Here is a 25,448-nt window from a genome sequence, read left to right on the forward strand (position 1 = left end):
GCATTTGACAGTAGATTAATTTACCTGAACGGCAGGTTGTTAAGCCACACTGTGACTATTGGGTTTAATAGCTGCTAGTAGATCTATCATTTCATAATTCATTTGTAGTTTTTATCTCCATAGACATCCACAGTGTACCAATAAAATCTGCAGTTTAGCTCTGTATTCCTTAAGAAGGTAACTCATTCTATTTTTAAAGCTGCTGCCCAATAATTTTATTTGATACGCCTGGGATCTTTTTGCCAAGAGTAAATAACTGTTCCCCTATTTGCCACTCTTTTCCTGATTGCTTGGCTTTTTATCTCTAACTTGGTATATACTTTTGGAAGTGGGATGGTCAGAACTACATTTAATGCTCAAGATGGAGGTGCAACACGACTTTGAGAGACAGGATTCTTTTTTGTTTCCAATATGCAGACACATAAATTTGTCCTTTATTTCTCATTCTTAACTTCACCACTCAGAGTACTGCCAAGCAAAGAGGCTGTATTTTCAAATTACCTACAATGCCAGCAAGCTCCAGGAGCAAAACATCAGTAACTACAGTCTATCACTGCGTATATGGAACCCAACTTTGGCTGCATACTGTCAGAAGTTCCTCATATCCAGCAAGATAAACATAATAGCCTGGAGGTAAATCTGAAAAGTAAGTGTCAGATACGGCAATGAATACTATTTGAACTAAGTCCATTTAGGTATATCTACCCTTTCAAAGTGCTTTTATCAAAGACTGTTTTCATATATAGACTCACCCATCACTTGCGCTTTAACATGCAACCACAAAAGCTTCACTCTGTAAGGTGAGGGGCCTAGCAGGAGTCTAAGCTCTTCCTCACTCTTGGGTGGGGATGCATTCTCCATGTACAAAGGGTGGAAATACCAGATGCTTCTCAGTGGTGCCCAGTGACAGGAGAACAGCCCAACAAAAGAGCACATTAATAGAACATAACTGTGTAAACATTTTTGTAGCCAAGGGCAGAGTAAAAATACTATTGCCACTGCTGAACAAGAGGCTATAGGCATTGTAACTATGCCTATGTTCATTACACACAGTCCTAGTCCTAAACTGTTAGGCTAGTTATCAACATGAGTACCTGCTCTGTGAACTGAAGCTTAGTATTAGGTGTCTTTTCTTTTAATGCAATTTAAATGTGGGATGATATAATAGCAAAGGCCTTGAAAATATGCTATGTCTGATAAACTGATTTCAGCTAAGACTTACTGCTTTGTGCCAATACTTTGTATTTAACATGTACCAATATACCCTTTTTGTACTTCGTACAATATTTAATAGCAATTACAATAAACCCCCAAGCAGTATTAAAGATACTGAGTACTCTTAAAGGAGAACTAATGGATCTCTGTTCCACCATGCTAGAAGAGGCTACAAATGCTACAGATGCCTTACTACGTGCTCTTCTGGGTAACTAAAATGTTTAATCCACCAGTTTTGAGATTAATAAATAGGTAATTATGATTTTAAAGTAACAGATGATTTACTCCTGTTTCCCTATGATTTTTACCAAATGTTTGTTCCCGTAAGGACAAACGCACAGCTACTGATTTTCCTTCAAACTGCAGAATAATTTCAGCTGGCGCACTGCTGGCTAGTGCAAACCCTTCACAAAGCAGGGTCAACTAGATCAGGCTGCCCAGGCAAATTCTGAACATATCTGAGGACTGTGCTCCCACAGCCTTCCTGAACCCTTATGCCTCCAGTACTCAACCACCTCACAGCAAAACCATCTTCCGTTATGTCAAAGTGGAATTTCCCATGTTTCAACTTGTACCTGTAAACTGTCTTCCTATTACTATGGCATTGCATGAAGAGCCTAGCTTCATGTTCTCTCTAGTCTCTTGTTAAGAGAGTGGGTAAGATCCCCTTTACGCCTTCTCTTCCCGAGACTGAGCAATGCTGTTCCCTCAAGCTTCCCTCCATTCTGGAGAGTGAGGACTCCACTGAAGTCCTTCTGGAAATCCAGGCAGGCTTCCAACCAAATTGCACTTATCCACATTTCCTGCTTCAAAGAACTTCAAGCTCAATCCCTTAGAAACCATCTACCAAAGACATTCACCTCAGAAGTCTGTCCACCCTTCCTTCCATTTTCTATGCATGCCCTTGTCCTACCTACAGGTTAACACTGACAAGACAGCTCGGCAGTGACCCACACACACACCGTCAACCTTTAACACACCTTCATCAATGTTTTTGCCAAAAGGATCCTTATCAGAGGACCAAGTTTCTTGCTAGTCGATGTCTAAATTTCTCCCAATACCTAACACAAAACTCCACAGAACATGGCACCTCCACTTCCCAGGAAGTTAGGAGGCAAAAGGCTATCACAGGAAGATTACACAGCCAAGATCCACACTCTTTCCCTCAGTCTTTCTGCTCTCCCTGATGAAGTATTGATCCTTTCCTCAGTCCTCTGTGACTCTTATTTCTAGCCCTATTTCTGAGTGTCTCTCAGAAAAAGTACAGAAAATGAAAGAGAAGTCCTAAAAAACTACAAAAGAGAGGTAACTCTCTAAAGATCTGCAACCGATGTGACAGGCTCTAGATTCCACAAAATAACCCCCCAAACTACCTCACAAGAAAGAAAACAAAGCAACAACAGCAACAACAACAAAAACAACAAAAAGAGAGGAACAGAATCCTCACAGCACCCTTCTTCCCTCAGAGCACCCGGCGAGGCTTTGCTGTGGGCTGTGACACATACGGGTACTGCCAAAGGCCTGACAGAACTCCGTAGGCCCAAAAAGCCAGTGCCCTGAACGAGGCAAACACTGACTGGTGCCCTCCCTTATCACTTATTTGATGGAAAAAAACAGACATGCTAAACAATAATAGTAAAAAAGACACTTTGTGGGCACTGCACACAGAGCTGCAGCAGAAAGCTGAAGAATTTTTAATGATACAAGCTGGTGTGCTTCATAAAATGCAATCAGAAATGTTGAAACACCTTCAAAACAATTTCTATCTAAACCATTTGATTCCCCTCATTAAATGAAAGCCACCATCTACATGAAAACTTTCTGTGCTTCTTTTAATTTATCTGAAAAAAAGAAGTGAGACATGTACATTTCCCTCAATAAATACACTGCTTAATAAATTCTGAACTATTTAAACCAAATCTGACTGATCTTGGGTATAAAATGTCCCAATAGATTTTACAAAAGCAGGCAGGTGAACAGAACCCAAAGAGGTCACTCAGGCATGGTCCAAACCATGACCCCAATGTCTGTTAATCTATCTCAGCCTTTAACTGAGCCTGGAGAAAGACACAGACACTCACACTGTGAATACTGCTGCCTCTTCAAGAACAGCTTCAGATAGAGCACAAGCACCTCTTCTCCAATAGTGTTTGCCTACGTGGCTTTTTTCGTTTCCAAAAAGTTACAAGCTTCTTCCAAATCCTTTGTAGAATTCCATGGCATTCAGAACATCATCTCTCATACAGAGCATCTCACACTTCATGACTACAATCAGCAGCTTTTGCGTAATTCAGTAGTCGATCAACACACACTAGAAATCACTCTTCATTAGTTCAGCTTCTCATGAAATCACTTATTTAGAGTATATTAAAGACTAAAGTATTTACTGATCATGACTGTGAAAAGACAATGCAAAAATCAGCTAGGCCGGCCCAATGCAGTGCCTTTATCCTCCTCTCCTCATATTATCTCCACATAATTCTTCTTCCTGCTTTGCTAGGAAAAAATAAAATTGTTTCCTCTTGTTAGAGTGTTAGTTCATTCCAACACCTCTTTTTACTTCTTGACTATCCAAACACATGTATAGAGGTTTTTCTTTGTCTACAGAATTGTGAAATCTCATGCAAAAAATAACACTATCTTCGTGCTTTGTGACCAACTTAAGATGCTCTGTGCAACCTTGATTTAGTTTCTTCGTGTGTCAGCTCTGATGAGTCACCAACTTACAGGACCATCTACTATTCTGTCTAGCTTCATTAGCTGCAGAAAACATAACTCATTTGGAAGTCAACAGGAGTTGTATAGCTGAAATCATTTAATCGCTGAGGTCTGCAGCTCTTGCTACAGCAAATGAACTAGATAAGCAAGTGCAGGAAGAAAGAAGGTGGTCTTAATTCAATTGATTACGATGCTGCAGACTGCTCTTTTCTTTCACTTCTGAGTTCCTGTACGAGTCTGCTCAGGACTGTTTCAAAGATGGTCCATAATAGCACACTATTTTCAAGGTGTCTATCTTGCAGTCTCATGGGCTAATTCACGAAAGCGCAGCACACAAACAATTGTAACTGTGTGCACACTGACTAGTGTACATGTACTAATGTATATGTAACAGTCCTCTATGTAGGTAAAAAAAAAAAAATCCCTAAACCTCAGAAAAAAGGGAAAAAGCTTGAATTAGCCCTTCCTTACTGGAGAGGATAAGAAGAGGGCTTAAGTCCAGCTTTTTCCTTATCGCAAATACATTTATATTCTACAAAATTAAGAACTTCAAGTTTCCATTCCATCAACTTTAAGAAATCTTTTAGGTACTCTAAGCATAGTCATTAAGGCATCTGAAGAGAAGGAGTAGGAAAATCAGTTAACAGCTATGGTTTAAACATGTAATACGTTGTCTGAAAGAAATATCCCACAGGGAGTAGCACGCACACTGTATCTGCTGTCTTAAAAGCTTTTTATATTAATGACTCTGTGCCTGGATTAGTCATTTACAGAGCAAAGACAGGATCTTTCTTTATAAGGGATTTACAAAGAAAAACTAGATAAAACTACAGGAAAAAGCCTCTGAGGAACTTTTTTCCTTTGTGATTGGAATTTGGCTACTATGGAAAAATAAGAAGCAGCCAATGGCATCCTGGGGTGTATTAGAAGGGGGGTGGTTAGTAGGTCGAGAGAGGTCCTCCTTCCCCTCTACTCTGCCCTGGTGAGATCCCATCTGGAATATTGTGTCCAGTTCTGGGCCCCTCAGTTCAAGAAGGACAGGGAGCTGCTGGAGAGAGTCCAGCAAAGGGCAACAAAGATGATTAGGGGAGTGGAGCATCTCCCTTATGAGGAAAGACTGAGGGAGCTGGGTCTCTATAGTTTGGAGAAGAGGAGACTGAGGGGTGACCTTATCAGTGTCTATAAATATATAAAGGGGGAGTGTCACGAGGATGGAGCCAGGCTCTACTCAGTGGCAAACAATGATAGGAGAAGGGGTAATGGGTACAAACTGGAACACAAGAGGTTCCATTTAAACTTGAGAAGAAACTTCTCAGTGAGGGTGACGGAACACTGGAACAGGCTGCCCAGGGAGGTTGTGGAGTCTCCTTCCCTGGAGACATTCAAAACCCGCCTGGACACATTCCTGTGTAACATTATCTAGGTGTTCCTGCTCCGGCAGGGGGATTGGACTAGATGATCTTTCGAGGTCCCTTCCAATCTCTAGCATACTGTGATACTGTGATCATATTAAAAGTGAAGTTAAAACAACACAATGAATAGTTGCTCAACATGCCTTGGCATGGGTAAGAGAACAAGACAGCACATACTAGAGCCAAAAATCAGTAAAAGCCTGGATATGCTTGTAAAAAAATATAATGCAAGAGGGAACTGTCACCTCAGAACTGAGAAAAGATAATCTGCTGGAACACACAAAGATCACAAGCAGCATTGACCAGACAAATGTAACTGCGAATCTGAAAAAAGGAGCAGAAAACTAAGAAAGACCAACATGTAACTTGTTTCTCAACAATGGATATCTCGGATTCACTAAGGAGTATTTGAGAACAAAATGTAAAAAAAAAAAAAAAAAAAAAGATAAACCTTGTTAAACTTAGTAATACTAGAAAAAAAACCCAAAACTTTACATAAGTGATAAAGCAGCAAGTACTGAAAAAAGTGCTGAAAGACAAATAGTAATATATATATAGAAATAGTAATACACAGTAATAGCAGATGAAATACAAGAGAGAATGAAGAGTTTGACTACATTAATTAACACAAAGATAACTCAAGGGGAAAAATTAATCAAATACCACTAAGGAAAAGGGAAAGAAGAAAAACACAGAGGAACACTGCAACTAAGGAAGGTTTAATTTGGAAAATGGCTTTAAACCTTATTTACATTCTCCTCTCAGATTGCTTTACCTTACAAATTTTAATATCAGTCTTCTTTGAAATAGTGTGTTTTGCTCAAATTAAAAAAGGCCCTATAAATACATCAAGAATTATCATGCCACTACTACTCTTCTTTGTAAATATCCAGATGCAAAATGCCACTTATGCAGCCACAGAATAAAGCAGCCACCTTACTCTTCTGGTAGCGTCTTACAGCTTGGTGGAAAAATCTTTAAAGTGGCAAAATACAAAGAATACTTGGGTAAAATAAAATATTTTAACATACCCATAAGCTAATGTTTGATTTGTAAATCACATTTAGTTTTCTCAATGTTCTGTAACAAACTGCTCAGAATTCTGCCTACAACCCCAACTTTCAGCACTTCAGGCAAACTTTCCTTTGAAGGCTTTTCAATGCTCCCTCTCCCCCACTATCAGTTTATGATGTCTGGGAGTATTAATATCAGGATATCTTTACTGAAATATGCTCACCTTTTAAAGGTTAACCATAATACTGAATTTTCTGTATAGTACCCTTATTTTTTTGGCATAACTACATTCTCAACTGTAACTCCATGTCAACACAGACTGTCTGGTAATTGCTTTGTTATCCTTCTCCCATGAAGTTTACAATAAAATCAGCAAAAGGAGCTGTGATAAACTCCTTGATGAAAGGATTAAAAAGCTGAGTCATGTTTTTAATTTATGGCCCTGTTCAGCTGTATATATATTCTGGTTCTATCATTCTGCAGCAGCTTAAAGCAGCCCCACAACATACTCATCCGATAAAATAAGTATACTACTATTTTGGCTGTTGGAGCAAAGCTAAACCACTGGGATGTACACCTGTCTGCCTCTTCTGCTTTCTAAGCGCATCTATGTAAATGTGTCCTCACAGAACACATTCATTTCTTGTAATTTTTGGATTCCATAATTCCTGCCTTTTGCCTTATACTTTCCTGCATTTAAAGGCACAAGTTTACCTCTATCTTTCATTCCATTGTTACAGATGTTTCAGTCTCCCCATCTCCTTATATTTTCCCTATTAATGAGATCTCATGCATGTAATTGATTTTTTTTTCTGGGATGTTTAGTACTTTTTTTCTGTTATTACAGGCTGAGAAGAACTAAAAATAAATGCATAGAGGATTGCCCATTTTTGAAATGCTTGCCACTTTACACAGTTTCCATGAGAACAAAGACTAAAAACATCAAAGGGTTAAACGCATTTCTCAAAGCAGTGCAATGTCTTTCAGTGTTTCTTAACAGAAGGAACTGCTAGCTTTGCTCAGCACAGGCAGGCACAGAGGAGCACTACAAGGGCGTGAGGAGTGCAGATGCTCACCTCTCCCGAGAGCAGCTTATTGCCCAGTCTCCTTCAAAGCACTAGGAAACATTAACCACCTAGTAAGATCAACTCTGTGCGTATTTCCCTAAGAGAAAGGGGATATCCATCTATGCATATTAAATCTAAATCTAAGCCCTGCAGTTTATCTCTAACATGTCTCAGGTCTTCACAGCTCAGTATTAAACCTGGTCCATAGTATTGCTCTTGGTTTTATAACTTACCGTAAGTGGAGCACAGGCAGTGCAAGTAAGCTCAACTATTAACACTGTATGCTACAATAAATACACTTTATAATCAAAACAGTGACTATACTAATATGCATTACATTATACTATACTGTATTACTATTACTTTAGTACACAGTTAAGATCAGTTAACTTACTTTGAATATCTTAAAGCTCTTCCTTCCCCAAAATTATTTTTTTCTCTCTAAAATGTATTAAACACCTCTGCAATCACTGAGTTAAGCTACTAAGCTACCATTCAAGCACAAAACCACTGTCAAAACTAAATCCAACTTTAATTTTATACCCCAATTAAGGAGGTAAAAGAAATAATTATGGCATTATATACATAACATTCAAAGTAGCACTACAAAGTAATCACTGGGCAATGTATCAGACAACCAAAACAATAAAGTAATATACCAAATTACATTGATAATATTTACAGACTGTAAATATTGTCTTCCTCAAGACCAAACAGCTTGTACCCAGCAATTATAACTCTACTCTGATAATACTTGGTGAATTGCTGAACCCAGGCCACTGCCCCTTATCAGTAAACTGTTTACATCAAAGCCTCATTTGAATGCAGATACCTCAGAAACTTATGGCAGAAGTCACAGCTGAGTTAGCACGTAAAGAACCATGGCATCTAAGATCAGGTCATACGTATACTATGAATGGAGAGTCACTCTTCGATCTTAATTGATGCATTTTTTAATACAAAGGAATAATTGGAAAGAAATGAAAAAGAGTGGTGAAAAGAAAGTTATGAGAAATCTCTACAAAATTCCATGTGGGACAGAGAAGATGTATTTTGAATTATTCGTTATGTCTGGAAAATAAAATTCCAGGGAAGCAGCCAGTGAAGTATCGCAGCTAAATAAAATGATTTTTCCACACAGCACAGAAGTATAATCCAACTGTCACAGGCTACCACAGAAACAAGGAAAAGGTTAAAAAAAAGGGGTTGAAAATTAGATAGCAAACAAATTTAAGAGTGAGAACATCCTTCACTGCTATTAGACAAAATGGTTTGCAAGTGCTTATAATGAGCCTAGGCTGGTATCCTTCCTGTTTGACACATTCTTCTGTAAGCAGCTACAAGTGAAACCAGACGGACAAGACATACAGAGCGGTTGAAAAGAGCTCAAGTATCCTCTCCCACCACCACAACAACAAAAAAAAGTACTTGTTTGACAAAAGTAGAAGTAACTGCAAGTACACAACATAAATTTAACTCTAACCCATGGGTTTAGTTCTACATTGTCAAAAAAAAAAAAAAAATTACATCCAATACCAAAACATCATATAAGGGAAAATAAGCTGTATTCTGCATACAACACCAGTAAGTCAAATTTCTGCATCAGCTACAAACCTTCTTCATCTTGATGCTAGCCCTAGAATACTGGAGTTCCAGCAAAAATTTAAATTTAATTAAAAAAATAAAACTATAATTACAATAATAAGAGATTATAAAAACAAAAAGCAAAGCAACTCACCCAAGTTTTCTGCATCATATTGTTAAGATTAAACCTGTTGTAACTCAGATAAAGAATTTAAGACTGTTTGAATCTCTTATGTCTCCCCTGTAATCAGGACTTAAAATTCCAAACCGTTACTGAAGTATCTACAAGTGGCACCATGAATTGATTGGCATATATTTTCTTCCATATATTACATCTTCTGGAAGTAAATTCAATGGAGACTGGTTGAAAATACTTAACAGTTCAACAGTTGCTTGGAAAATTACAAATGAAAGTGTTGCTGATCCATGAACTCCATCTTCTCATAATTCACAGCAAGAAGCTACTCGCTGATCACTTACCCAACTCAGCAAACAAGCAAGATACGAAAACAAACTTAGACCTTTCCTCTGAACCTAGAAAGACTGTGGTTTGCCAACAGTCTACCAATGGTGCCATATCAGGGTGAAACTAGAATTTCTACTGAGGCATAATAGTTGAATTTTCTTTCTTTCTTTAAAAGTGGATGTGCTAGCGCACATGAGTCCCTGCTTTGAACTGGTGGATGAAAACCTGAGTATGACCCTGCAGTGTGTGCTTGCAGGCCAGAAGCCAACTGTGTCCAAGCAGGGTGACCAGCAGGTCAAGGGAGGGGATTCTCCCTCTATACTCCACTCTGGTGAGAACCCCCCTGCAGTCCTGCATCCAGCTCTGGGGGCAACAATACAAGAGGGATGTGGAGTTGTTGGAGAGAGTCCAGAGGAGGCCACAGAGATACTGCGAGGGCTGGAGCAGCTCTACCCTGGAGACAGGCTGAGAGAGCTGGGCTGGTTCAGCCTGGAGAAGAGAAGGTTCTGAATACACCTTAGAGTACCCTCCAGTGCCTAAAGGGGCTGACAAGAAATCTGGAGAGAGGTTTTGACAAGGGCCTGTAGGGACAGGACAAGGGGGAATGGTTTTAAATTGAAAGAGGGGAGACTGAGATTAAACATTAGGCAGAAGTTCTTCCCTGTGAGGGTGCGGAGGCACTGGCACAGGTTGCCCAGAGAAGCTGTGGCTGCCCCATCCCTGGCAATGCTCAAGGCCAGGCTGGACAGGGATTGGAGCGACCCGGTCTAGTGGAAGGTGTCCCTGCCTGTGGCAGGGGGGTGGAACTGGATGAGTTTTAAGGTCCCTTCCAACCCAAACCATTCCATGAGTCTATGGTCAATAGGAAATGTATTCTTGTCATAGCAAATTAGATCTGAAGTAAAACTTATTTTAGAGCGATAATTTTGGGAAGTGGTAATTTCTAGAGTGTAAGAAAAAGGTCATTTAAAATACTATTATTGACTCTATGCAGTTAAATACATCTACAATAAATTTTCATTCCCAAAAGTTGCTAAAAATATTTTTAGGCCCTTTTTCCATTATCACAGTTGCCTAGTCACAAGATCTTACAAGCTATTAATAAGACTTATTTTCATAATGATGAAATAAATAGTAGAGTTTGTAGTAAATCTGACAAGCTACATTAAAGGTATTTCAACAGATGATATTACGACTTCATAGAAACTTACTTCCACAACAGATGGTGCTTATTGAACTCCACAAATGACGCCTCAGAAAAAAAGGCCTTATAATCAAAGGTGTTTTAACCTCATAACTTCCGAGTTCATCCCTTTATGAAATCATGCAGTTACAAACTGAAATACACAGGACCCAATGCCGCAGGTGTAGAGCACCAGTGGCTCTAAACTGAAGCTTAAACTTAAGGTGCTAACTGAAAGAAATGTAAACACTCTCTACTGCTCACTGTTCAGTGGCTGACAGCTATCCAAAAAGCTGGTTCAGCTCTGCTAGGGGTTATGAGTTCCTTATTTAAACCAGGGTACAGAGGCTGCTGGCAAAGGAGCTCCTCATTGTTCCTGTAAGATCTGATAATAGTTCTGCACAACTCCCTTTTCCACCCTTCGAGGTTCACAAAAACATTCCATGCAAGTACGGACGACAACAATGTGGAAGTCAATGCCATTTTACACTAGGCTTCCCTGTAATGGGTTTGACTCTACCACTGTCAGAAACTGCCGTAACTTCCAGTTAAAAGGCGGTGAAAAATTGTAAGGCTCAACTGGTCACGGTTGAGGATAAAGATGACTGAGGCAACATGATCAGATTGATATAAAGAAAGAATTAAGTAGGGAGCAGTGGAATGTGGGCAGGATTGTATCTGTTTAAGAGCCCACTTCTTCCTTTTCCAAATTTAGATGAACCTTCTTTGAAACCCAGGCTACCCTTCTGCTATATTCAGCTACTTTTGAGTGCTTGAACATTCAGAGAACTCTGAATTTATTGCAACCACTTTCTTTGTGCCAGAGAATAAGGCTTTTCCATTAGGATGTGGACTGTTTTAATCATCCCAGTCTTTTTCTCTTCAAAAGTAATTACTGCAGTGTGTATTAGTATTGCACTTCATGAAATAAATCCATGGATTCCTTAATGAAAAAGAGAGAAAATCATGATTACAGTGTTTGCTGAGAGAAAGACCATTTGTGGAATTTAATTCCTACCCTCGGCCTGGAAAAGTCTGACTCAACCTTCAGCAGAATTTGCATCTTTGAAAAGACTGGAGACATAAAGACCCTTCTTATTTGTAATGCAGCAAGCAAGTGCTAAGATCTAGTGATATTTGGTTCCTTTTCATAATTAGTTCCTTTCCTCACAGAAACTATCATCAATGGCATCTAAAAAAGAAAAATAATCCAGCAATGCATCTAATACTTAGGTAGAGACAAACTCATACACAGGCATAATTTGCTCATAAGCCTTAGAAAATATTGTCAAAAATATCCAACTGATGTTTTCTCTTACCTACTTAGTTCAGAGGTGTCCCCTCCTTTAACAAATCGGTATTATACAGAAAACAAACTAAGCCTAAATAAAGAGGAAATGACACAGATCTGGCTAGTAAGACAACAACTATTCTGAATCATTAACACAAAGAAGTAATTATTGCTCTTCTCTTAGGAAGCTGCAGCATTAAAGCATCAGCAATCCGAGAGAGATATCTCAGTAACTTTGCAGTCATATGAGTCCTACCACTTTCCAGATCAATATGTATGTAATTAAATGAATACAGTGGAAAGCAAGTAGTAACATTTGAAAGCCTTGCACAATTTATCTCCAGTGAGCAGTGCCAAAAATAATTTTACAACCTATGAATTTTCTTATGAGTACACAGGAGTAGAACGTAGACTTTGTTCCACGCTTACAAGGAGTGCTTTCATTTTCAGCAGAGATTTGAACATATACAGAGCTAGCAGTGCAGAACTTGCCCTTAAACTGTCACTTCAGAAGTAATCTTTCTTTACATTATATATTTGCTCTAAAATATTCCATTATCACAAGTTCTGTCAATTAGTTCAATAAATTTCTTTAAAATTATTTGCAAGTTTATGTTAGTTCATATGAACAAATTCGTTAATAGCTGATTTTAGGCCAGCTTAATTTTGTTCTGCTGTCATATTTGAAACATGAATACTTCAATATATTCAGGTAGCAAGTAATACAGAAAAATGTTTGGTTTAAATTACTGTCCCTCCTGTTACCAATTCATAAGGTGCAATCTTGGACTGAAGTCAGACCTTGACACAGCAGGTATTTCATTCACATTTTGAAACCACAGAGCAGTACGCCTTTCATTCCACTCTCCTGTACTGAAAGGTCAGCAAATTCCTGTGTTTCCCCCCCCCCAGTTTCTGGAAGTAGCAGGATGCACCTTTTGGGAAAAAGGTGCCATTAATTCACAAGTTGCTATAAAATGTGATGCATTCCTTCAAATGAAAACCAACAAACCAAGCAGTAAGGAAGACAGAGTATATGAGATGAAAAGTACAGATACCATTCAGCAGCAAACGGGAAGAAATACTGGAAACATTTTTGGATTAGAAAATGATACACACAACAAAACTAAAGCTTTACTTTCAAGAATGCCAACAAATGCCAATAATTGGTACTTAATAAAAAAATTGATTGTAACCATATTAGTTGTCAAGTGTTTGATACGAACATTTTAACCTTACTTATCTTCATTGAAACGACTGAACTGATGAAACATTTGATGCACGTCTTGGTGATGTGATTTATCTTCCACCCAAGCCAGTTAATAATTTGCATGTTACCTTCAGTTTGAGTATTATGAGCTTTCACTTCAAGATAAACACACTACAGAAATGACCCCAAGGCTCAGAAACAAGAAGTAGAAAATTAGGATCTGGTTTAACTACAGCACACATGAAATTAAAATTAACTAATTTCCATCTTTCGGTCTTACCTTTCCAGCTTTTGAGTGTGGTTAACAGCACGCTTTTAATTGTATCATACAGTTATGGGGGTTGTATTTATTTCTGTACAGTATGCATATAAAATATTTTATAAATCCTTGACATTACTATGACTTAAATAATGTACAAGTATCAATTTTTTTAATGTTCATTAGTGCTTCACTTTACAACTTCTTCCTTATATTCACACACTGAAAAGGGATTTTGTTGGAGAAATTGTGACAAAGTATACTTTATATCCTTAATAAAAATACAGGCTCCAGTGCAATGAATAGCATTATTTTCTAATTTGTTCAAAATACTAAGCATTTATGATATCTACCTCTTAATAGTGAATGACTGAAGAGATAAAGCTTTTTAATGGATGCCAAAGCCAGCAACATTTCTCACTGACAATTTGCAGATCCTTGTGAAAGAACCATTAGCAGGAATGTTATCAAGCAACTCTTTCCATGCTCAATAACACCCATCTGTATAGAGAAATATTATTCCATCAACCACAAAACTGTGTACAAATAAATGATAAAAGATACAGGTTTTCTAAACCATTATTCTACTTACAATGTTATATCCCCTATTAAAATGTTGGAACAAGTCCAGAGAAGGGCCACAAGGATGATCAGGGAACTGGAGCACCTCTCGTATGAAGATAGGCTGAGAAAGTTGGGGCTGTTCAGCCTGGAGAAGAGAAGGCTGTGTGGAGACAGCAGCCTTACAGTATCTGAAGGGTGCTATAAGGATGCTGGGGAGGGACTCTTCATTAGGGACTGTAGTGACAGGACAAGGGGTAATGGGTTAAAACTTAAACAGGGGAAGTTTAGATTGGATATGAGGAGGAAGTTCTTTATTGTGAGGGTGGTGAGGCACTGGAATAGGTTGCCCAGGGAGGTTGTGAATGCTCCATCCCTGGCAGTGTTCAAGATCAGGTTGGACGAGGCCTTGGGTGATATGGTTTAGTGTGAGGTGACCCTGCCCATGGCAAGGGGGTTGGAACTTGATGATCTTAAGGTCTTTTCCAACCCTAACTATTCTATGATTCTATGAAAATATTAATCAGAGTAAATAACACTATTTCCTGGCTAATCTGCTTTTTGAAATCCTGTCCAAAGGAAAAGAAGCAGCTGCTTGTTCTTTTCCTTTTCCAGACCATACAGTGGCCACTTTACAGTGCTTTTGCTTAGTTTTAGCCTTCAATATCCTTTGGCAAAACAGAAATCTATTAGTCTGCTCTTAATTAAGAGCAGAGAGCATTAATAGAAATGAATATCAATATGCATCCTGTATTTGAGAAAGCTAACTTCAAACTCCTGCACTTCTTCACTCAGTTTGTACCATTCAATCACAGAATTTTACAGAGGATCTTACTAGAATAAGTGACAACAACCAGAGATTCAAGGCTCAAGCTGGAAGAGGAATGGGGATCCTCAAGTGTCTGATTCACAAGGAAAATTACCATAAAGATGTCCTGCTTTAATCACACAGATTCCTGCTTACTCTCAACCTAAAAAACCCAACCCTTAACACCACCAGCAATCAACATTGATAGGTGCCAGTTTTAACATTTGTGCATTAATATTTGATTCTGCAAGATGAGAAGATGAGAAAAGAAAATAAAGAGTATTCACCTGCGTCCTGCATCAACTACTTCTGAAAACAACTTCAGTGCTAAATCACCAAACTATTTAAATGGAGAGCCTCTTACAAACCAGAGAAGGCTACAACACTGCTAAGAATTTAACTGTAAGAGATGTTCACCCGTTTTGTTCCGTCAGGAACTGGTGCATCAGTTGTCTGACAGATGTAAGGTTAGCAGAAGAAGCAGTGATTAAATCACTTGCGAAAGTCTGATGAAGAGCTGACAGGTTTCTGGCTTACCTATCAGTTATAAATGGGAGGGAAAGAGAGGGTAGGAGAGAAAGAATGAGAATAATTTCACTATATATTTTAAAGCAGTCAAGTAGTTCTCCTCTTCAGCTATGCGAGAGACCTTTTTCCCCTGCAAAAGAAAGCTTCTTCTCTTACACAGGCTCGATGGCTCAGTTTTTTCTTCACAGCTTAAGAAGCTGTTTCAAGCACTAATTGCTTCTGGTTAGGGAAAAAAAAAATATTTATTCATAAGAATGGCTTTCCTCCTTTAAAATGCAGAAAGGTCAGAGTGCTCGTGGGGTTTGCTGTTTGTTTTATATCAATAACAGAAGGCAAAAGCAGACAGCAATGAATATACCCAAGCCAGCTCTAAATCCATATTGCTCCAGAAATGGAAACAGCCTGGTTGTCACAGCAGCAGAGCATGATACCTGAGCTAATTACTAAGTCTGAGAGGCAGAGCTAATTAGTCCAGATGCAGCATCATCCTGACACAGTTATAATCCTTCAGAGACCTGGGCACGCATATTGCTGATTAGACATTTCAGCTTGCTTGCAACTAGCTCAGGGATCTCCACGTATCATGCTGTGCTTTACACAAGTGTTCATAAAAAGAAAAGGAAGAAGAGGAAAAAAAGCAAAATTACATTCCTAGAATGGAAAAGAGCTGGCAACCCCGCCCCCCAAAACTCTGAACAATGATCTGCAACTCTTCTGCAAGAGAGGGTTCCTGTATCCACAATCCTACAGACCAAATGACAGCATGCGAAACAGAAATCTCAGTAATATGGATATAATTCCACCCCCAGCCAACAGAAAGTTGTTTGAAATATCAGTTTATCATTATGACACCCTAAAATCAAAAAGTTCCTGTAATCTAAAAATAAAAACTCCTAAACTAAGTTCCTGACAGAGAAGAAAGAAGATAAACACACCACCACCTGCTTCACAGACTTTCAATACTGTGGATAACAAATACCTACTATCAACAGAGCTGTTTTTTCCAAGGACTGGAAACAGCATTTATTTGCTATTTTTCCTGGGAAAAAAAAAGTATTTGAATACTAACTTTTCCATCTTTCTTAGGTACTGTCTGATACAAGATCCTCTCTATACGAGGGTAGGAAACAAAAAATGAATAGGTGAATTTATCAACCCCTGTTAACCATGTTTTCTACCACACAAATACCATGTAGCATCATGGAGAAGACTACACAGACAAGCTGTGAAAGGCAGGGAGTTTTGTTGGTATTGAAGAAAGGAACAGCAAGACAAAAAAATGCTTAAACTATTTTCACTTCTTTGTAATCAAAATCAACAAAGGCAATAAACATACATATTGAGCAGGAAAACTAGAGGAGAGATGGCAAGAAGAGTGATTTTAAGTCTCATGCAACTCTGATTATTGAATTTAAATGCTTTGGGTAGTTCAATACAATAAGCTTCTAATTTGTACCAACTGGCCCTTTAAAACCCCTGAAAGATTACTGAAGTCATACTAAAACCACGTTTTAATGGACATTATTGTATGAATCGGAACACATTATATAGAAAGCAACTGATTAAACAGACGCTTCAGAAGAGCTGACAAAAGACAAACATGCTTGAATATTTGGGTTACATTTATTCAATTTAAGTTGCAAAAGTCTCTTAAGATCACCTGCAAAATTAAATCATTTTACAATTTTTTAGTATTAATAATTTACATACCATGCCTGCTCATTCATATTTACAAGAGATCACTTCTCATTTCAGGTACATCTCTAAACAAAGCTGGAGAATGCTAAGAAGTTCATTGACACGTACGCACTGGCCAAGAGAATGGGATAAATATATAAAAATCAATGTTTCTCTGAACACAAAGATATTTTTGTCAGGGTCAATACCATTGCTAAATAAAACAGTTTGGTGCCTAAACAATTTCAAATTCAAGTCAGAAACAGACATACTCTCTTTACCTGCTTCAAACCTTTGAAAGAATGTCAAGTTACATGTATTTTATACATATTTAGCTATCAAATAATCTTAAACACTGTTAAAATGGTAGATTTATAAACCTAGCATCACTTGCCAAGTTTCCTGAGGAACTTTCTCCCAAGTGAGCTGTCCTCCTCCCTTCAAGTTAATGATCAGAGTTAGATATATTATCAGTAAGCGTTTAGATCCAACACTGGGAAAGAAGTCTGGACAATCTGAAACAATGTTAGTGGAGCCAACTGAAAAGAAGAAAATTAAGGACTAATAAGGAAGATAAAGCAGCCGTTGAGCCAACAGATAAGGAGCTGTTACTTAGCAGAAATGGAAATAAGCAAGAACATCAGCAAAATCTTTAACAAGAAATTAAAATGACATATTCCAGCATATAATCTTCCTACAAGAAAGGTGGTCTTCCTCACAAAACACAGAACATCCACAGATTTCCATATCTCAGTTCCATTAAAGAGAGCTCAAATACGTGTTCTACCCTCAGCGCTATCAATAAAATTCACTCTCTTCTAATGAAGTCTTTACTTATTCTAGAAACAAAGCATCCTACTGGGAATTGGAAAGAACAGAACTGGTTTACATCTGTTACTGTCCCCACTGCAAAAATTTTAACACTAAAATAAATCGCTCCCAATGCACTATAAACTCAGGGAAGAAGTAATTATTGCTTCCTTTCTCCTGTCATTGCTGTTTGGGACTAGAAGGCCACACTAGAGCAAGCTCAGCAGAGAGATATCCCTGAGGGTCCAAGGCAGAGTACTGCTAATACAGAGAAAGTCACCATTTAAAAACAAAAGGAAAGTAAATGACATCAGCCACTTGAATTGCTGCTGCTTCACAGCCAATAACAGAAAGCTTTTCTGGGAAGCAACTGCTTCAGCAGCATATGGCTGACAGTGGGCATTCAGCCTGCATCAGTCAGTAAGGGGAGGCTCGAAAAAATATGAATCTTCTGAGATTGTCAGAGAGCTGCTTTCTCTAACAGGGAGAAAGAAAGGAAGTAGAAATTAGAGACCAGCAGGGGAATGAAGATATTTATGACATGCCTTCACCAAAAGCTTGCATCAACAAGAATAAAAACATATGGCCAAGAATCCCTTTGGTTTAATGCTACCCAAATTCTTCTAAGGCAGCTTGTGGGTTTGGGTTGTTTTTTTTTTAGCATATACACCTTTAGGAGAGTGTTGAAAAAGCAAACAGAATACAGCTACTTTTATGTGAACTGCCAGACAAGCCTGAAAAATATTTTAGGGAATCTGTGTGAACAGTACAGACACTGACGCAGGCTGGCAGTCTAAACCCTGAGCTTCACAGAATGCTTCCAGAGCTTCCACAAAGTAAGTTTGTTACCATAAGCTATGATAAAGGGTTGCGGAAGCTGCTGATAATTCATATTTCTTTTCTCTGATGTACCTGAGACTTCATTATTAAGAAAGAAGGGACTTCTATCCAGATGGTTTGGTATCTAAAGTTGTATTTCTGTATCTGTTACAAAATGAAGAAAAAGAATTTCCAAATTGTGTGTAATTTCCAAATTCTACTCAAGGCAAATTATAGGAAGCATAAGAAACAGTAGTTTGGTTCTGGGAGCTAAAGAGAGAGTAGAGCTCTGCCCTTCTCTCTTTTCAAGGCTGAGTTAACTGAAAAAAGACAACACATGTAAAATTCATTAGAAGGTACAGTGTGGCAACTGAATGATACAAAGACTGACTGCCACATGCCTGGTCATGGAGACTGCTTAAATAAGGTATAAAAGGAAGGCCACTTGCTGCTGACTTAATAAAGTATTACAACAGAGAAAGAAATAAGATTGGTGCTTCATCGAGAAGAAATCTTTCTTGGTAATTAAAGTCAGCTGAAGTCTGACTCCTTCCTCTTCAGTTTAAAAAAAAAATCATTCCTAGAAAGAAAGAAAAATATCAAAGTTAAGGTATCGTTACACCTACTAATTCTCATAGCAAAAAATTAGGGAAGAAACAGGAGGGGGAAGTAAAGATACGCCTACCTTGATTAACAGGTCTTTTGTCTCCTTTTGCTGATGAGTAGAGTGTCTCTGTAAGGATCTGTACACTTTAGGATGATGACAGGGAAATGAGAAAAAGAAAGGGTAGGCCCTTGACAAACAAGCTTTAAATAAAATTATTCTTGAACGTAGACAACATTTCTATATAAACCATGCATACAAGGAGTACCAATCCATGTGTCTCTCACACCTTTACCAGCATTTGTACTAAGACATTTGTATGACTATCAGATTTATTCCATACAACTTGTTTCCAACGTTCTGTACCTCGACATCCTGAACACTGGATAAAGAAGTTGATTAAATCCAGAAGTGCTATGTCCCTGTCTTGTTTATATGATTCAATCCAGTCGTCCACCACAGACTGTCAAGAAAAAAAGAATACTTATCAGAGACTCTTAAAACAGTGTTTTATTACAGGCAAATGACTTACTCTTTTCAGAATATAATTTGATAACAGAGCATTTATTTTGCATAATCACACATGTGTACAAATTCAGAAATCTATACACCTTCTCTCAGGGTGGAGACAGAACAAATATTGTTAGAGAACAGAACTACAGGTATCATTTGCTGGTACTATAATTGTATAAACAGAAGTTCAAACTGAAATGATAATCATTCCTCAAAACTCTACTCATGGAATTTAACCAGTTTCAAAATTGTATTGAAAACAAACGGACAAACAAACAAACACGGTGATTCTGCTCAGAATGACCAACATTATTCCCAGAAAACTATTAGTAGAAACACTTTGGAATAAAACCTGATCTTATACTGCAGAGTGAACTTCTTAGTATTTATAAAGGCCAAAGCAGTGTTATCATTTATTCAAAAACACCGTACATAATTCAGGAAGATAGAATGCAATAAGGAATACATTCAAAGTAAAAAAAAAAAAAAAAAAGTAAGCAGAAGTTGGCCTTACAGGGCCTGAGAGTCAAAAAGCCATCTGAAGCACAGTATATGAAGCTGAGTCACAGGTTCAAACTATGCTAAGTAGCCAGGAGATATTTTTATAATGACTGATAAGCAGGAGTAGCACACAGTCATTATCATGAGTAGTAAGAGGGAGGGGGACAGAAAGCATACAGGTGTCAAAAATGTTTATCATTTGTCAATACTAGTCTCTGGGGACAGAAAACATGCCTGAGCAGCTTAATGAGAAAGAACACTAAGCGAATTTTGCCAATCAACATGAAAATGCAATCATAGCATCAGAAAGAGTTAATGGCAGATATATATCAGATGAAAGGAATGCAAAGCCTATTACTGCCTCCCATACAGACACTTCAGACTACAAAACCCCATCAGACCTGTGCAGACCCATGATTTTTAAAACTCCAGATGTAGGCAAAATGAAGCAATGATGACAAAGCAAACAAAATAACTATGGAAACACTTAAAAACTGCTCTAGATAAGGCTTGCGTGAGGTCCATCTTCAGCCCACTTCATGCTTAAGGAAGACAAGTATGGCTTTTTTTCCATATGACTACAATACAGTATTCCAAGTTCCTCAGTTGCATAAACACTGAAGGTAATAAACTGTGTATATTTAATGTAACCAAACACCATATTTTACTCATTTTACAAGGGGAAAAAAAAAATCTTTACTGTTCCATACATGCAGCAGCATTCATTAGGAGAAGCTTGATCATGCTATCAGAGCACATCCTGCAAATGGATTATTCCATTTTGGAAAGTCCAGGTGTACAGTGAATTTGTATAAACTTAATTTAAAAATTCCTCAACATGCCCCCCCCACCACCATCCCCACGTAACCAGCTTCCAACCAGGCTGAGAAAGAATGAATAAGAAAGACAAAATCCAAACAATTCAGCCTCTTAGAAAAAAAAATGGCCTCTTTCTAAACCAGAAGATACAAGGATAGGATCTTGATCTTGAAAAATCCCTCTGCAGTTTCGAGCTTATTCAAACACAAAGTCCCCTGATAACCAGTGCAACTGCAGTAAGTGTATGAGAAAAAGGAAGCAGAAAAACAGTTGTGTATGTACTAGAGACATACACAACTCCATGAATTGAGAGCCAAAACACTTCATGTTTAGAACAGATCACTGTACTCTCTCTTAACCCAAGACAGAATGATACTATCAGTGCTATCAGTATTATGTTACCCAACAACCGGCATGAATCACTGAACATTCAATTTGCCAGGAACCTAAGTCCTTACAGGCTTTGCCTACCAATACACACACATGCCCAGTAGGAGAAGGATTCTTACAAAGAGGTCCATCTGCTAATTAGAGGAAATTAAAAAGAAGGTCCTGGCCTCTAATTAATCTTCATACAAGTTGAGAAAACACAAAGCAACAGCACAAGAACAGTTATCTAGAATGCTTCACTGTTATTTCATCATGAAATTAGACCTGTTGCTGTAAGACTCAATCTTCTCAATCAATCAGCAGAACTCTCCACAGAACATAAATACAAGTGTAGTCAAATACAAAAATGATCTACTAAACCAAATATTGACACAGCTTAATGACCAGACTGTTGGTGTACTACCAACTTAGAAGATTTGTTTGAACAGCTACATCACCACAGATATCAGAACAACAGGCAATTGCCAGCAGCTGTTTTTTTCACTGAAGAAAGTAACAGCTGCGCTGGATGAGACCACAGGTCACTTGCCCAACAGGGCTTATGCACACAAGAAAAAGCATAAGAATGGGGCAAGAATACACTCATACTTCCAAGTTACTTGACCAGATCCTTACCGTATTTCTTCTCTAATGACTGTGTCTGTCTAAACCATAAAGTTTTAGAACTATATCATCTTGCAGCAATGTGTCTCAGGGGTTATTATTCACTGCAAAAAAAGAAAAACGGTTTTCTTTTAAACTTGCCAATTCCTAGATCTATTTGATGAGAGCTAACAGAAGAACAGAAAAGAAACCTCAAGTCCTACTTGTACTTCCCATGGTTCCACTTGGTCACCTTTTTTCAGGTAGAATACCCTACTCTGTGCCATGTGGCTTCCACAGAAATACTTCCATACCTTTATCTTTGCTCGCTCTTGTCAGAGATCTCTTAACAGTTTCTGAAGTCTACTCTATTCTTCTTTGAGCCTGGGAAATCTCAGATGCTTTCCCTTACTGTTAATAACTAGTTTGCCAGCATCCATGCACTCTCCACGTCTCTTTCACCCAAACATTCCCTGTAGAAGTAAGGCTGGCCTGAGAGACACCTTTCTACATTCAGTCTACCCCTGTTTCTTGCTATAACATACTGCCCCTTTAGCTGAACCACAGCAACTTTTACTGGCAGATGCTATAAATATCACCAGTGAACCCATCTGGACTTTATAAAAGGGGGAGCAAATAGGAGGAATATCTTTCAATTTGTTTCTGCTTCTTTTAAACAATTACTTGATTTTTGCAGCATTACCTCAAACCCACAGCACCATTGCAGCTCATCTCCTTCTGCTATTTTTGTCTCTTAATAAAAAAAGAAATGCAAGAGATGTGCTATGTCCCTGGGCACTAAGGGTCCACTCTATCCTATCTAGTACATCACTTGTATTTTCAACCCAGAACTGTAATGCAATTCATAGACAAGCAGATAACCTCAAGACTTGTGGACCAGTCTTGAAGCAATGCAGTCTTTAGGGGCAGCAGCAGATAAAGTCCCACAAATTGTTGTTCACTAGTCCCGAAAGATGAGAAGGGTATTTTCAGTGTATCCAAAGCAAAGTAACACCCACAGATCTACAGCATTCAACCCCTCATGCACACTTGGCATGCTGCTTGGTAAATTTTGTTAGAGATTACAGTTTAAGGCAACAGGAGATAATGAAGCCAGACTACATATGCTACAACAGTTGGAACTTAATCAAACTGCTGACTTCTGATGTAACAGAAAAGAGCTAGAAAAACATTGAAAACACTAGCATGAAAAAAAGAAAATCACACACATAAAACCTAAAATAGAGACAAGTATCAACTGAACCAAGAGAAAAACAGCAAATATCAGGAAAAAGGTCGAATAATAGCGAAAAAGAAATCAAACAACAGGCAATAGTGTAGCAAATGAGGCAATGAGCAACCACTGCCAGAAAAGGAATTCTTTTGCATAAAAAACATTGAGAGCCCTATTAAAAACAAGGGTTTCTAACCTTTCACAGGCCACAGCACACCCCCCAGGATGATTTTATCTTGTTAGCAGCCTCCATCCAGTCACCCTGTCTTTAAGAGCTTCTCAGACATAAGCAAAGAGCAAACTCAGGGTGAACACTCACGTTTGGTCCTCCCGTTGCCCAGAGACATCTTGCCGTGGCCACCCCCCATCATCTTAGCTAGAGGTATTAAAGATAACAGGAAGGGATCCTACAGGTACATAGCAACTAAAAAACAGACTAGGGAGAATGTAGGCCCCCTCAGGAAGCTCTAGGGAGAACTGGCTACACAGGATTTGGAGAAGGCTGAGGTTCTGAATGACTTCTTTGCCTCGGTCTTCACTGCCAAAGGCTCTGACCGCACCACCCAAGTCTTGGAAGGCAGATGCAGGGACTGTGAGAATGAAGACCCTGGGCCCACTGTAGGAGAGGATCTGGTTCGAGACCATCTTAAAAATCTGAATGTGCACAAGTCCGTGGGTCCTGATGAGATCCATCTGCGGGTCCTGAAGGAGCTGGCAAATGAAGTTGCGAAGCCGCTGGCCATCAAATTTGAAAAATCATGGCAATCAGGTGAAGTTCCCGATGACTGGAAAAAAGGAAATATAACCCCCATTTTCAAGAAGGGGAAAATGGATGACCCGGGGAATTACAGACCAGTCATTCTTACCTCTGTGCCTGGCAAAATCTTAGAGCAGGTTCGCCTGGAAGGCATGCTAAGGCACATGAAAATCAACAAGGTGCTTGGTGACAGCCAGCATGGCTTCACTTAGGGGAAATCCTGCCTGACTAATTTGGTGACCTTCTATGATGGGGCTACAGAACTGATGGACGGGGTAGAACAGTTGATGTCATCTACCTGGACTTGTGCAAAGCATTCGACACTGACCCACATGACATCCTTGTCTCTAAATTGGAGAGACATCAATTTGATGGATGGACCACTCGGTGGATAAAGAACTGGCTGGATGGCCGCACACAAAGAGTTGTGGTCAATGGCTCAATGTCCAGCTGGAGACTAGTAACGAGTGGCGTCCCTCAGGGGTCAGTGTTGGGACCGATCTTGTTTAACATCTTTGTCGCTGACATGGACAGTGGGATTGAATGCGCCCTCAGCAAGTTTGCCGATGACACCAAGCTGTGTGGTTCGGTTGATACGCTGAAGGAATGCCATCCAGAGGGACCTCGACACACTTGTGAGGTGGGCTGATGCCAACCTCATGAGGTTTAACCATGACAAGTGCAAGGTCCTACACCTGGGTCGGAGCAATCCCAGGCACAGCTACAGGTTGGGCAGAGAAGAGATTCAGAGCAGCCCTGCGGAGAAGGACCTGGGGGTGCTGGTCGATGAGAAACTGAACATGAGCCAGCAGTGTGCGCTTGCAGCCCAGAAAGCCAAGCGTATCCTGGGCTGCATCGAAAGAAGCGTGATCAGCAGGTTGAAGGAGGTGATCCTGCCCCTCCACTCTGCTCTTGTGAGACCTCACCTGGAGTACTGTGTGCAGTTCTGGTGTCCTCAGCATAAAAAGGACAGGGAACTGTTGGAACAAGTCCCGAGAAGGGCCATGAGGATGATCAGGGGACTGGAGCACCTCCCGTATGAAGACAGGCTGAGGAAGTTGGGGCTGTTCAGCCTGGAGAAGAGAAGGCTGTGTGGAGACCTCACAGCAGCCTTACAGTATCGCAAGGGGGGCTATAGGGATGCTGGGAAGGGACTCTTCATTAGGGACTGTAGTGATAGGACAAGGGGTAATGAGTTAAAACTTAAACAGGGGAAGTTTAGGTTGGATATAAGAAGGAAGTTCTTTCCTGTTAGGGTGGTGAGGCACTGGAATGGGTTGCCCAGGGAGGTTGTGAATGCTCCATCTCTGGCAGTGTTCAAGGCCAGGTTGGACGAGGCCTTGGGTGATATGATTTAGCGTAAGGTGTCCCTGCCCACAGCAGGGGGGTTGGAACTAGATGATCTTAAGGTCCTTTCCAACCCTAA

The 25,448-nt window shown here is 39.2% G+C and overlaps 1 protein-coding gene across 3 annotated transcripts in view; it reads right to left on the reverse strand.

Moving 5' to 3' along the window:
• The window catches only part of STAG1 (STAG1 cohesin complex component), a 181,446-nt gene that overhangs the window by 87,460 nt on the left and 68,538 nt on the right, over nt 1-25,448 (reverse strand). For all 3 annotated transcript variants that reach the window (XM_061465266.1, XM_061465267.1, XM_061465268.1), the window contains one exon: nt 19,593-19,689. In XM_061465266.1, coding sequence (XP_061321250.1) covers nt 19,593-19,689 — 97 coding nt within the window. The remainder of the gene's footprint in view (nt 1-19,592; nt 19,690-25,448) is intronic.

The sequence above is a fragment of the Pezoporus flaviventris genome, unplaced genomic scaffold (assembly GCF_033815535.1).
Source record: "Pezoporus flaviventris isolate CSIRO_AGI_PZ_B2104156 unplaced genomic scaffold, CSIRO_AGI_Pfla_v1 ptg000040l, whole genome shotgun sequence".
NCBI classification, from domain to species: domain Eukaryota; kingdom Metazoa; phylum Chordata; class Aves; order Psittaciformes; family Psittacidae; genus Pezoporus; species Pezoporus flaviventris.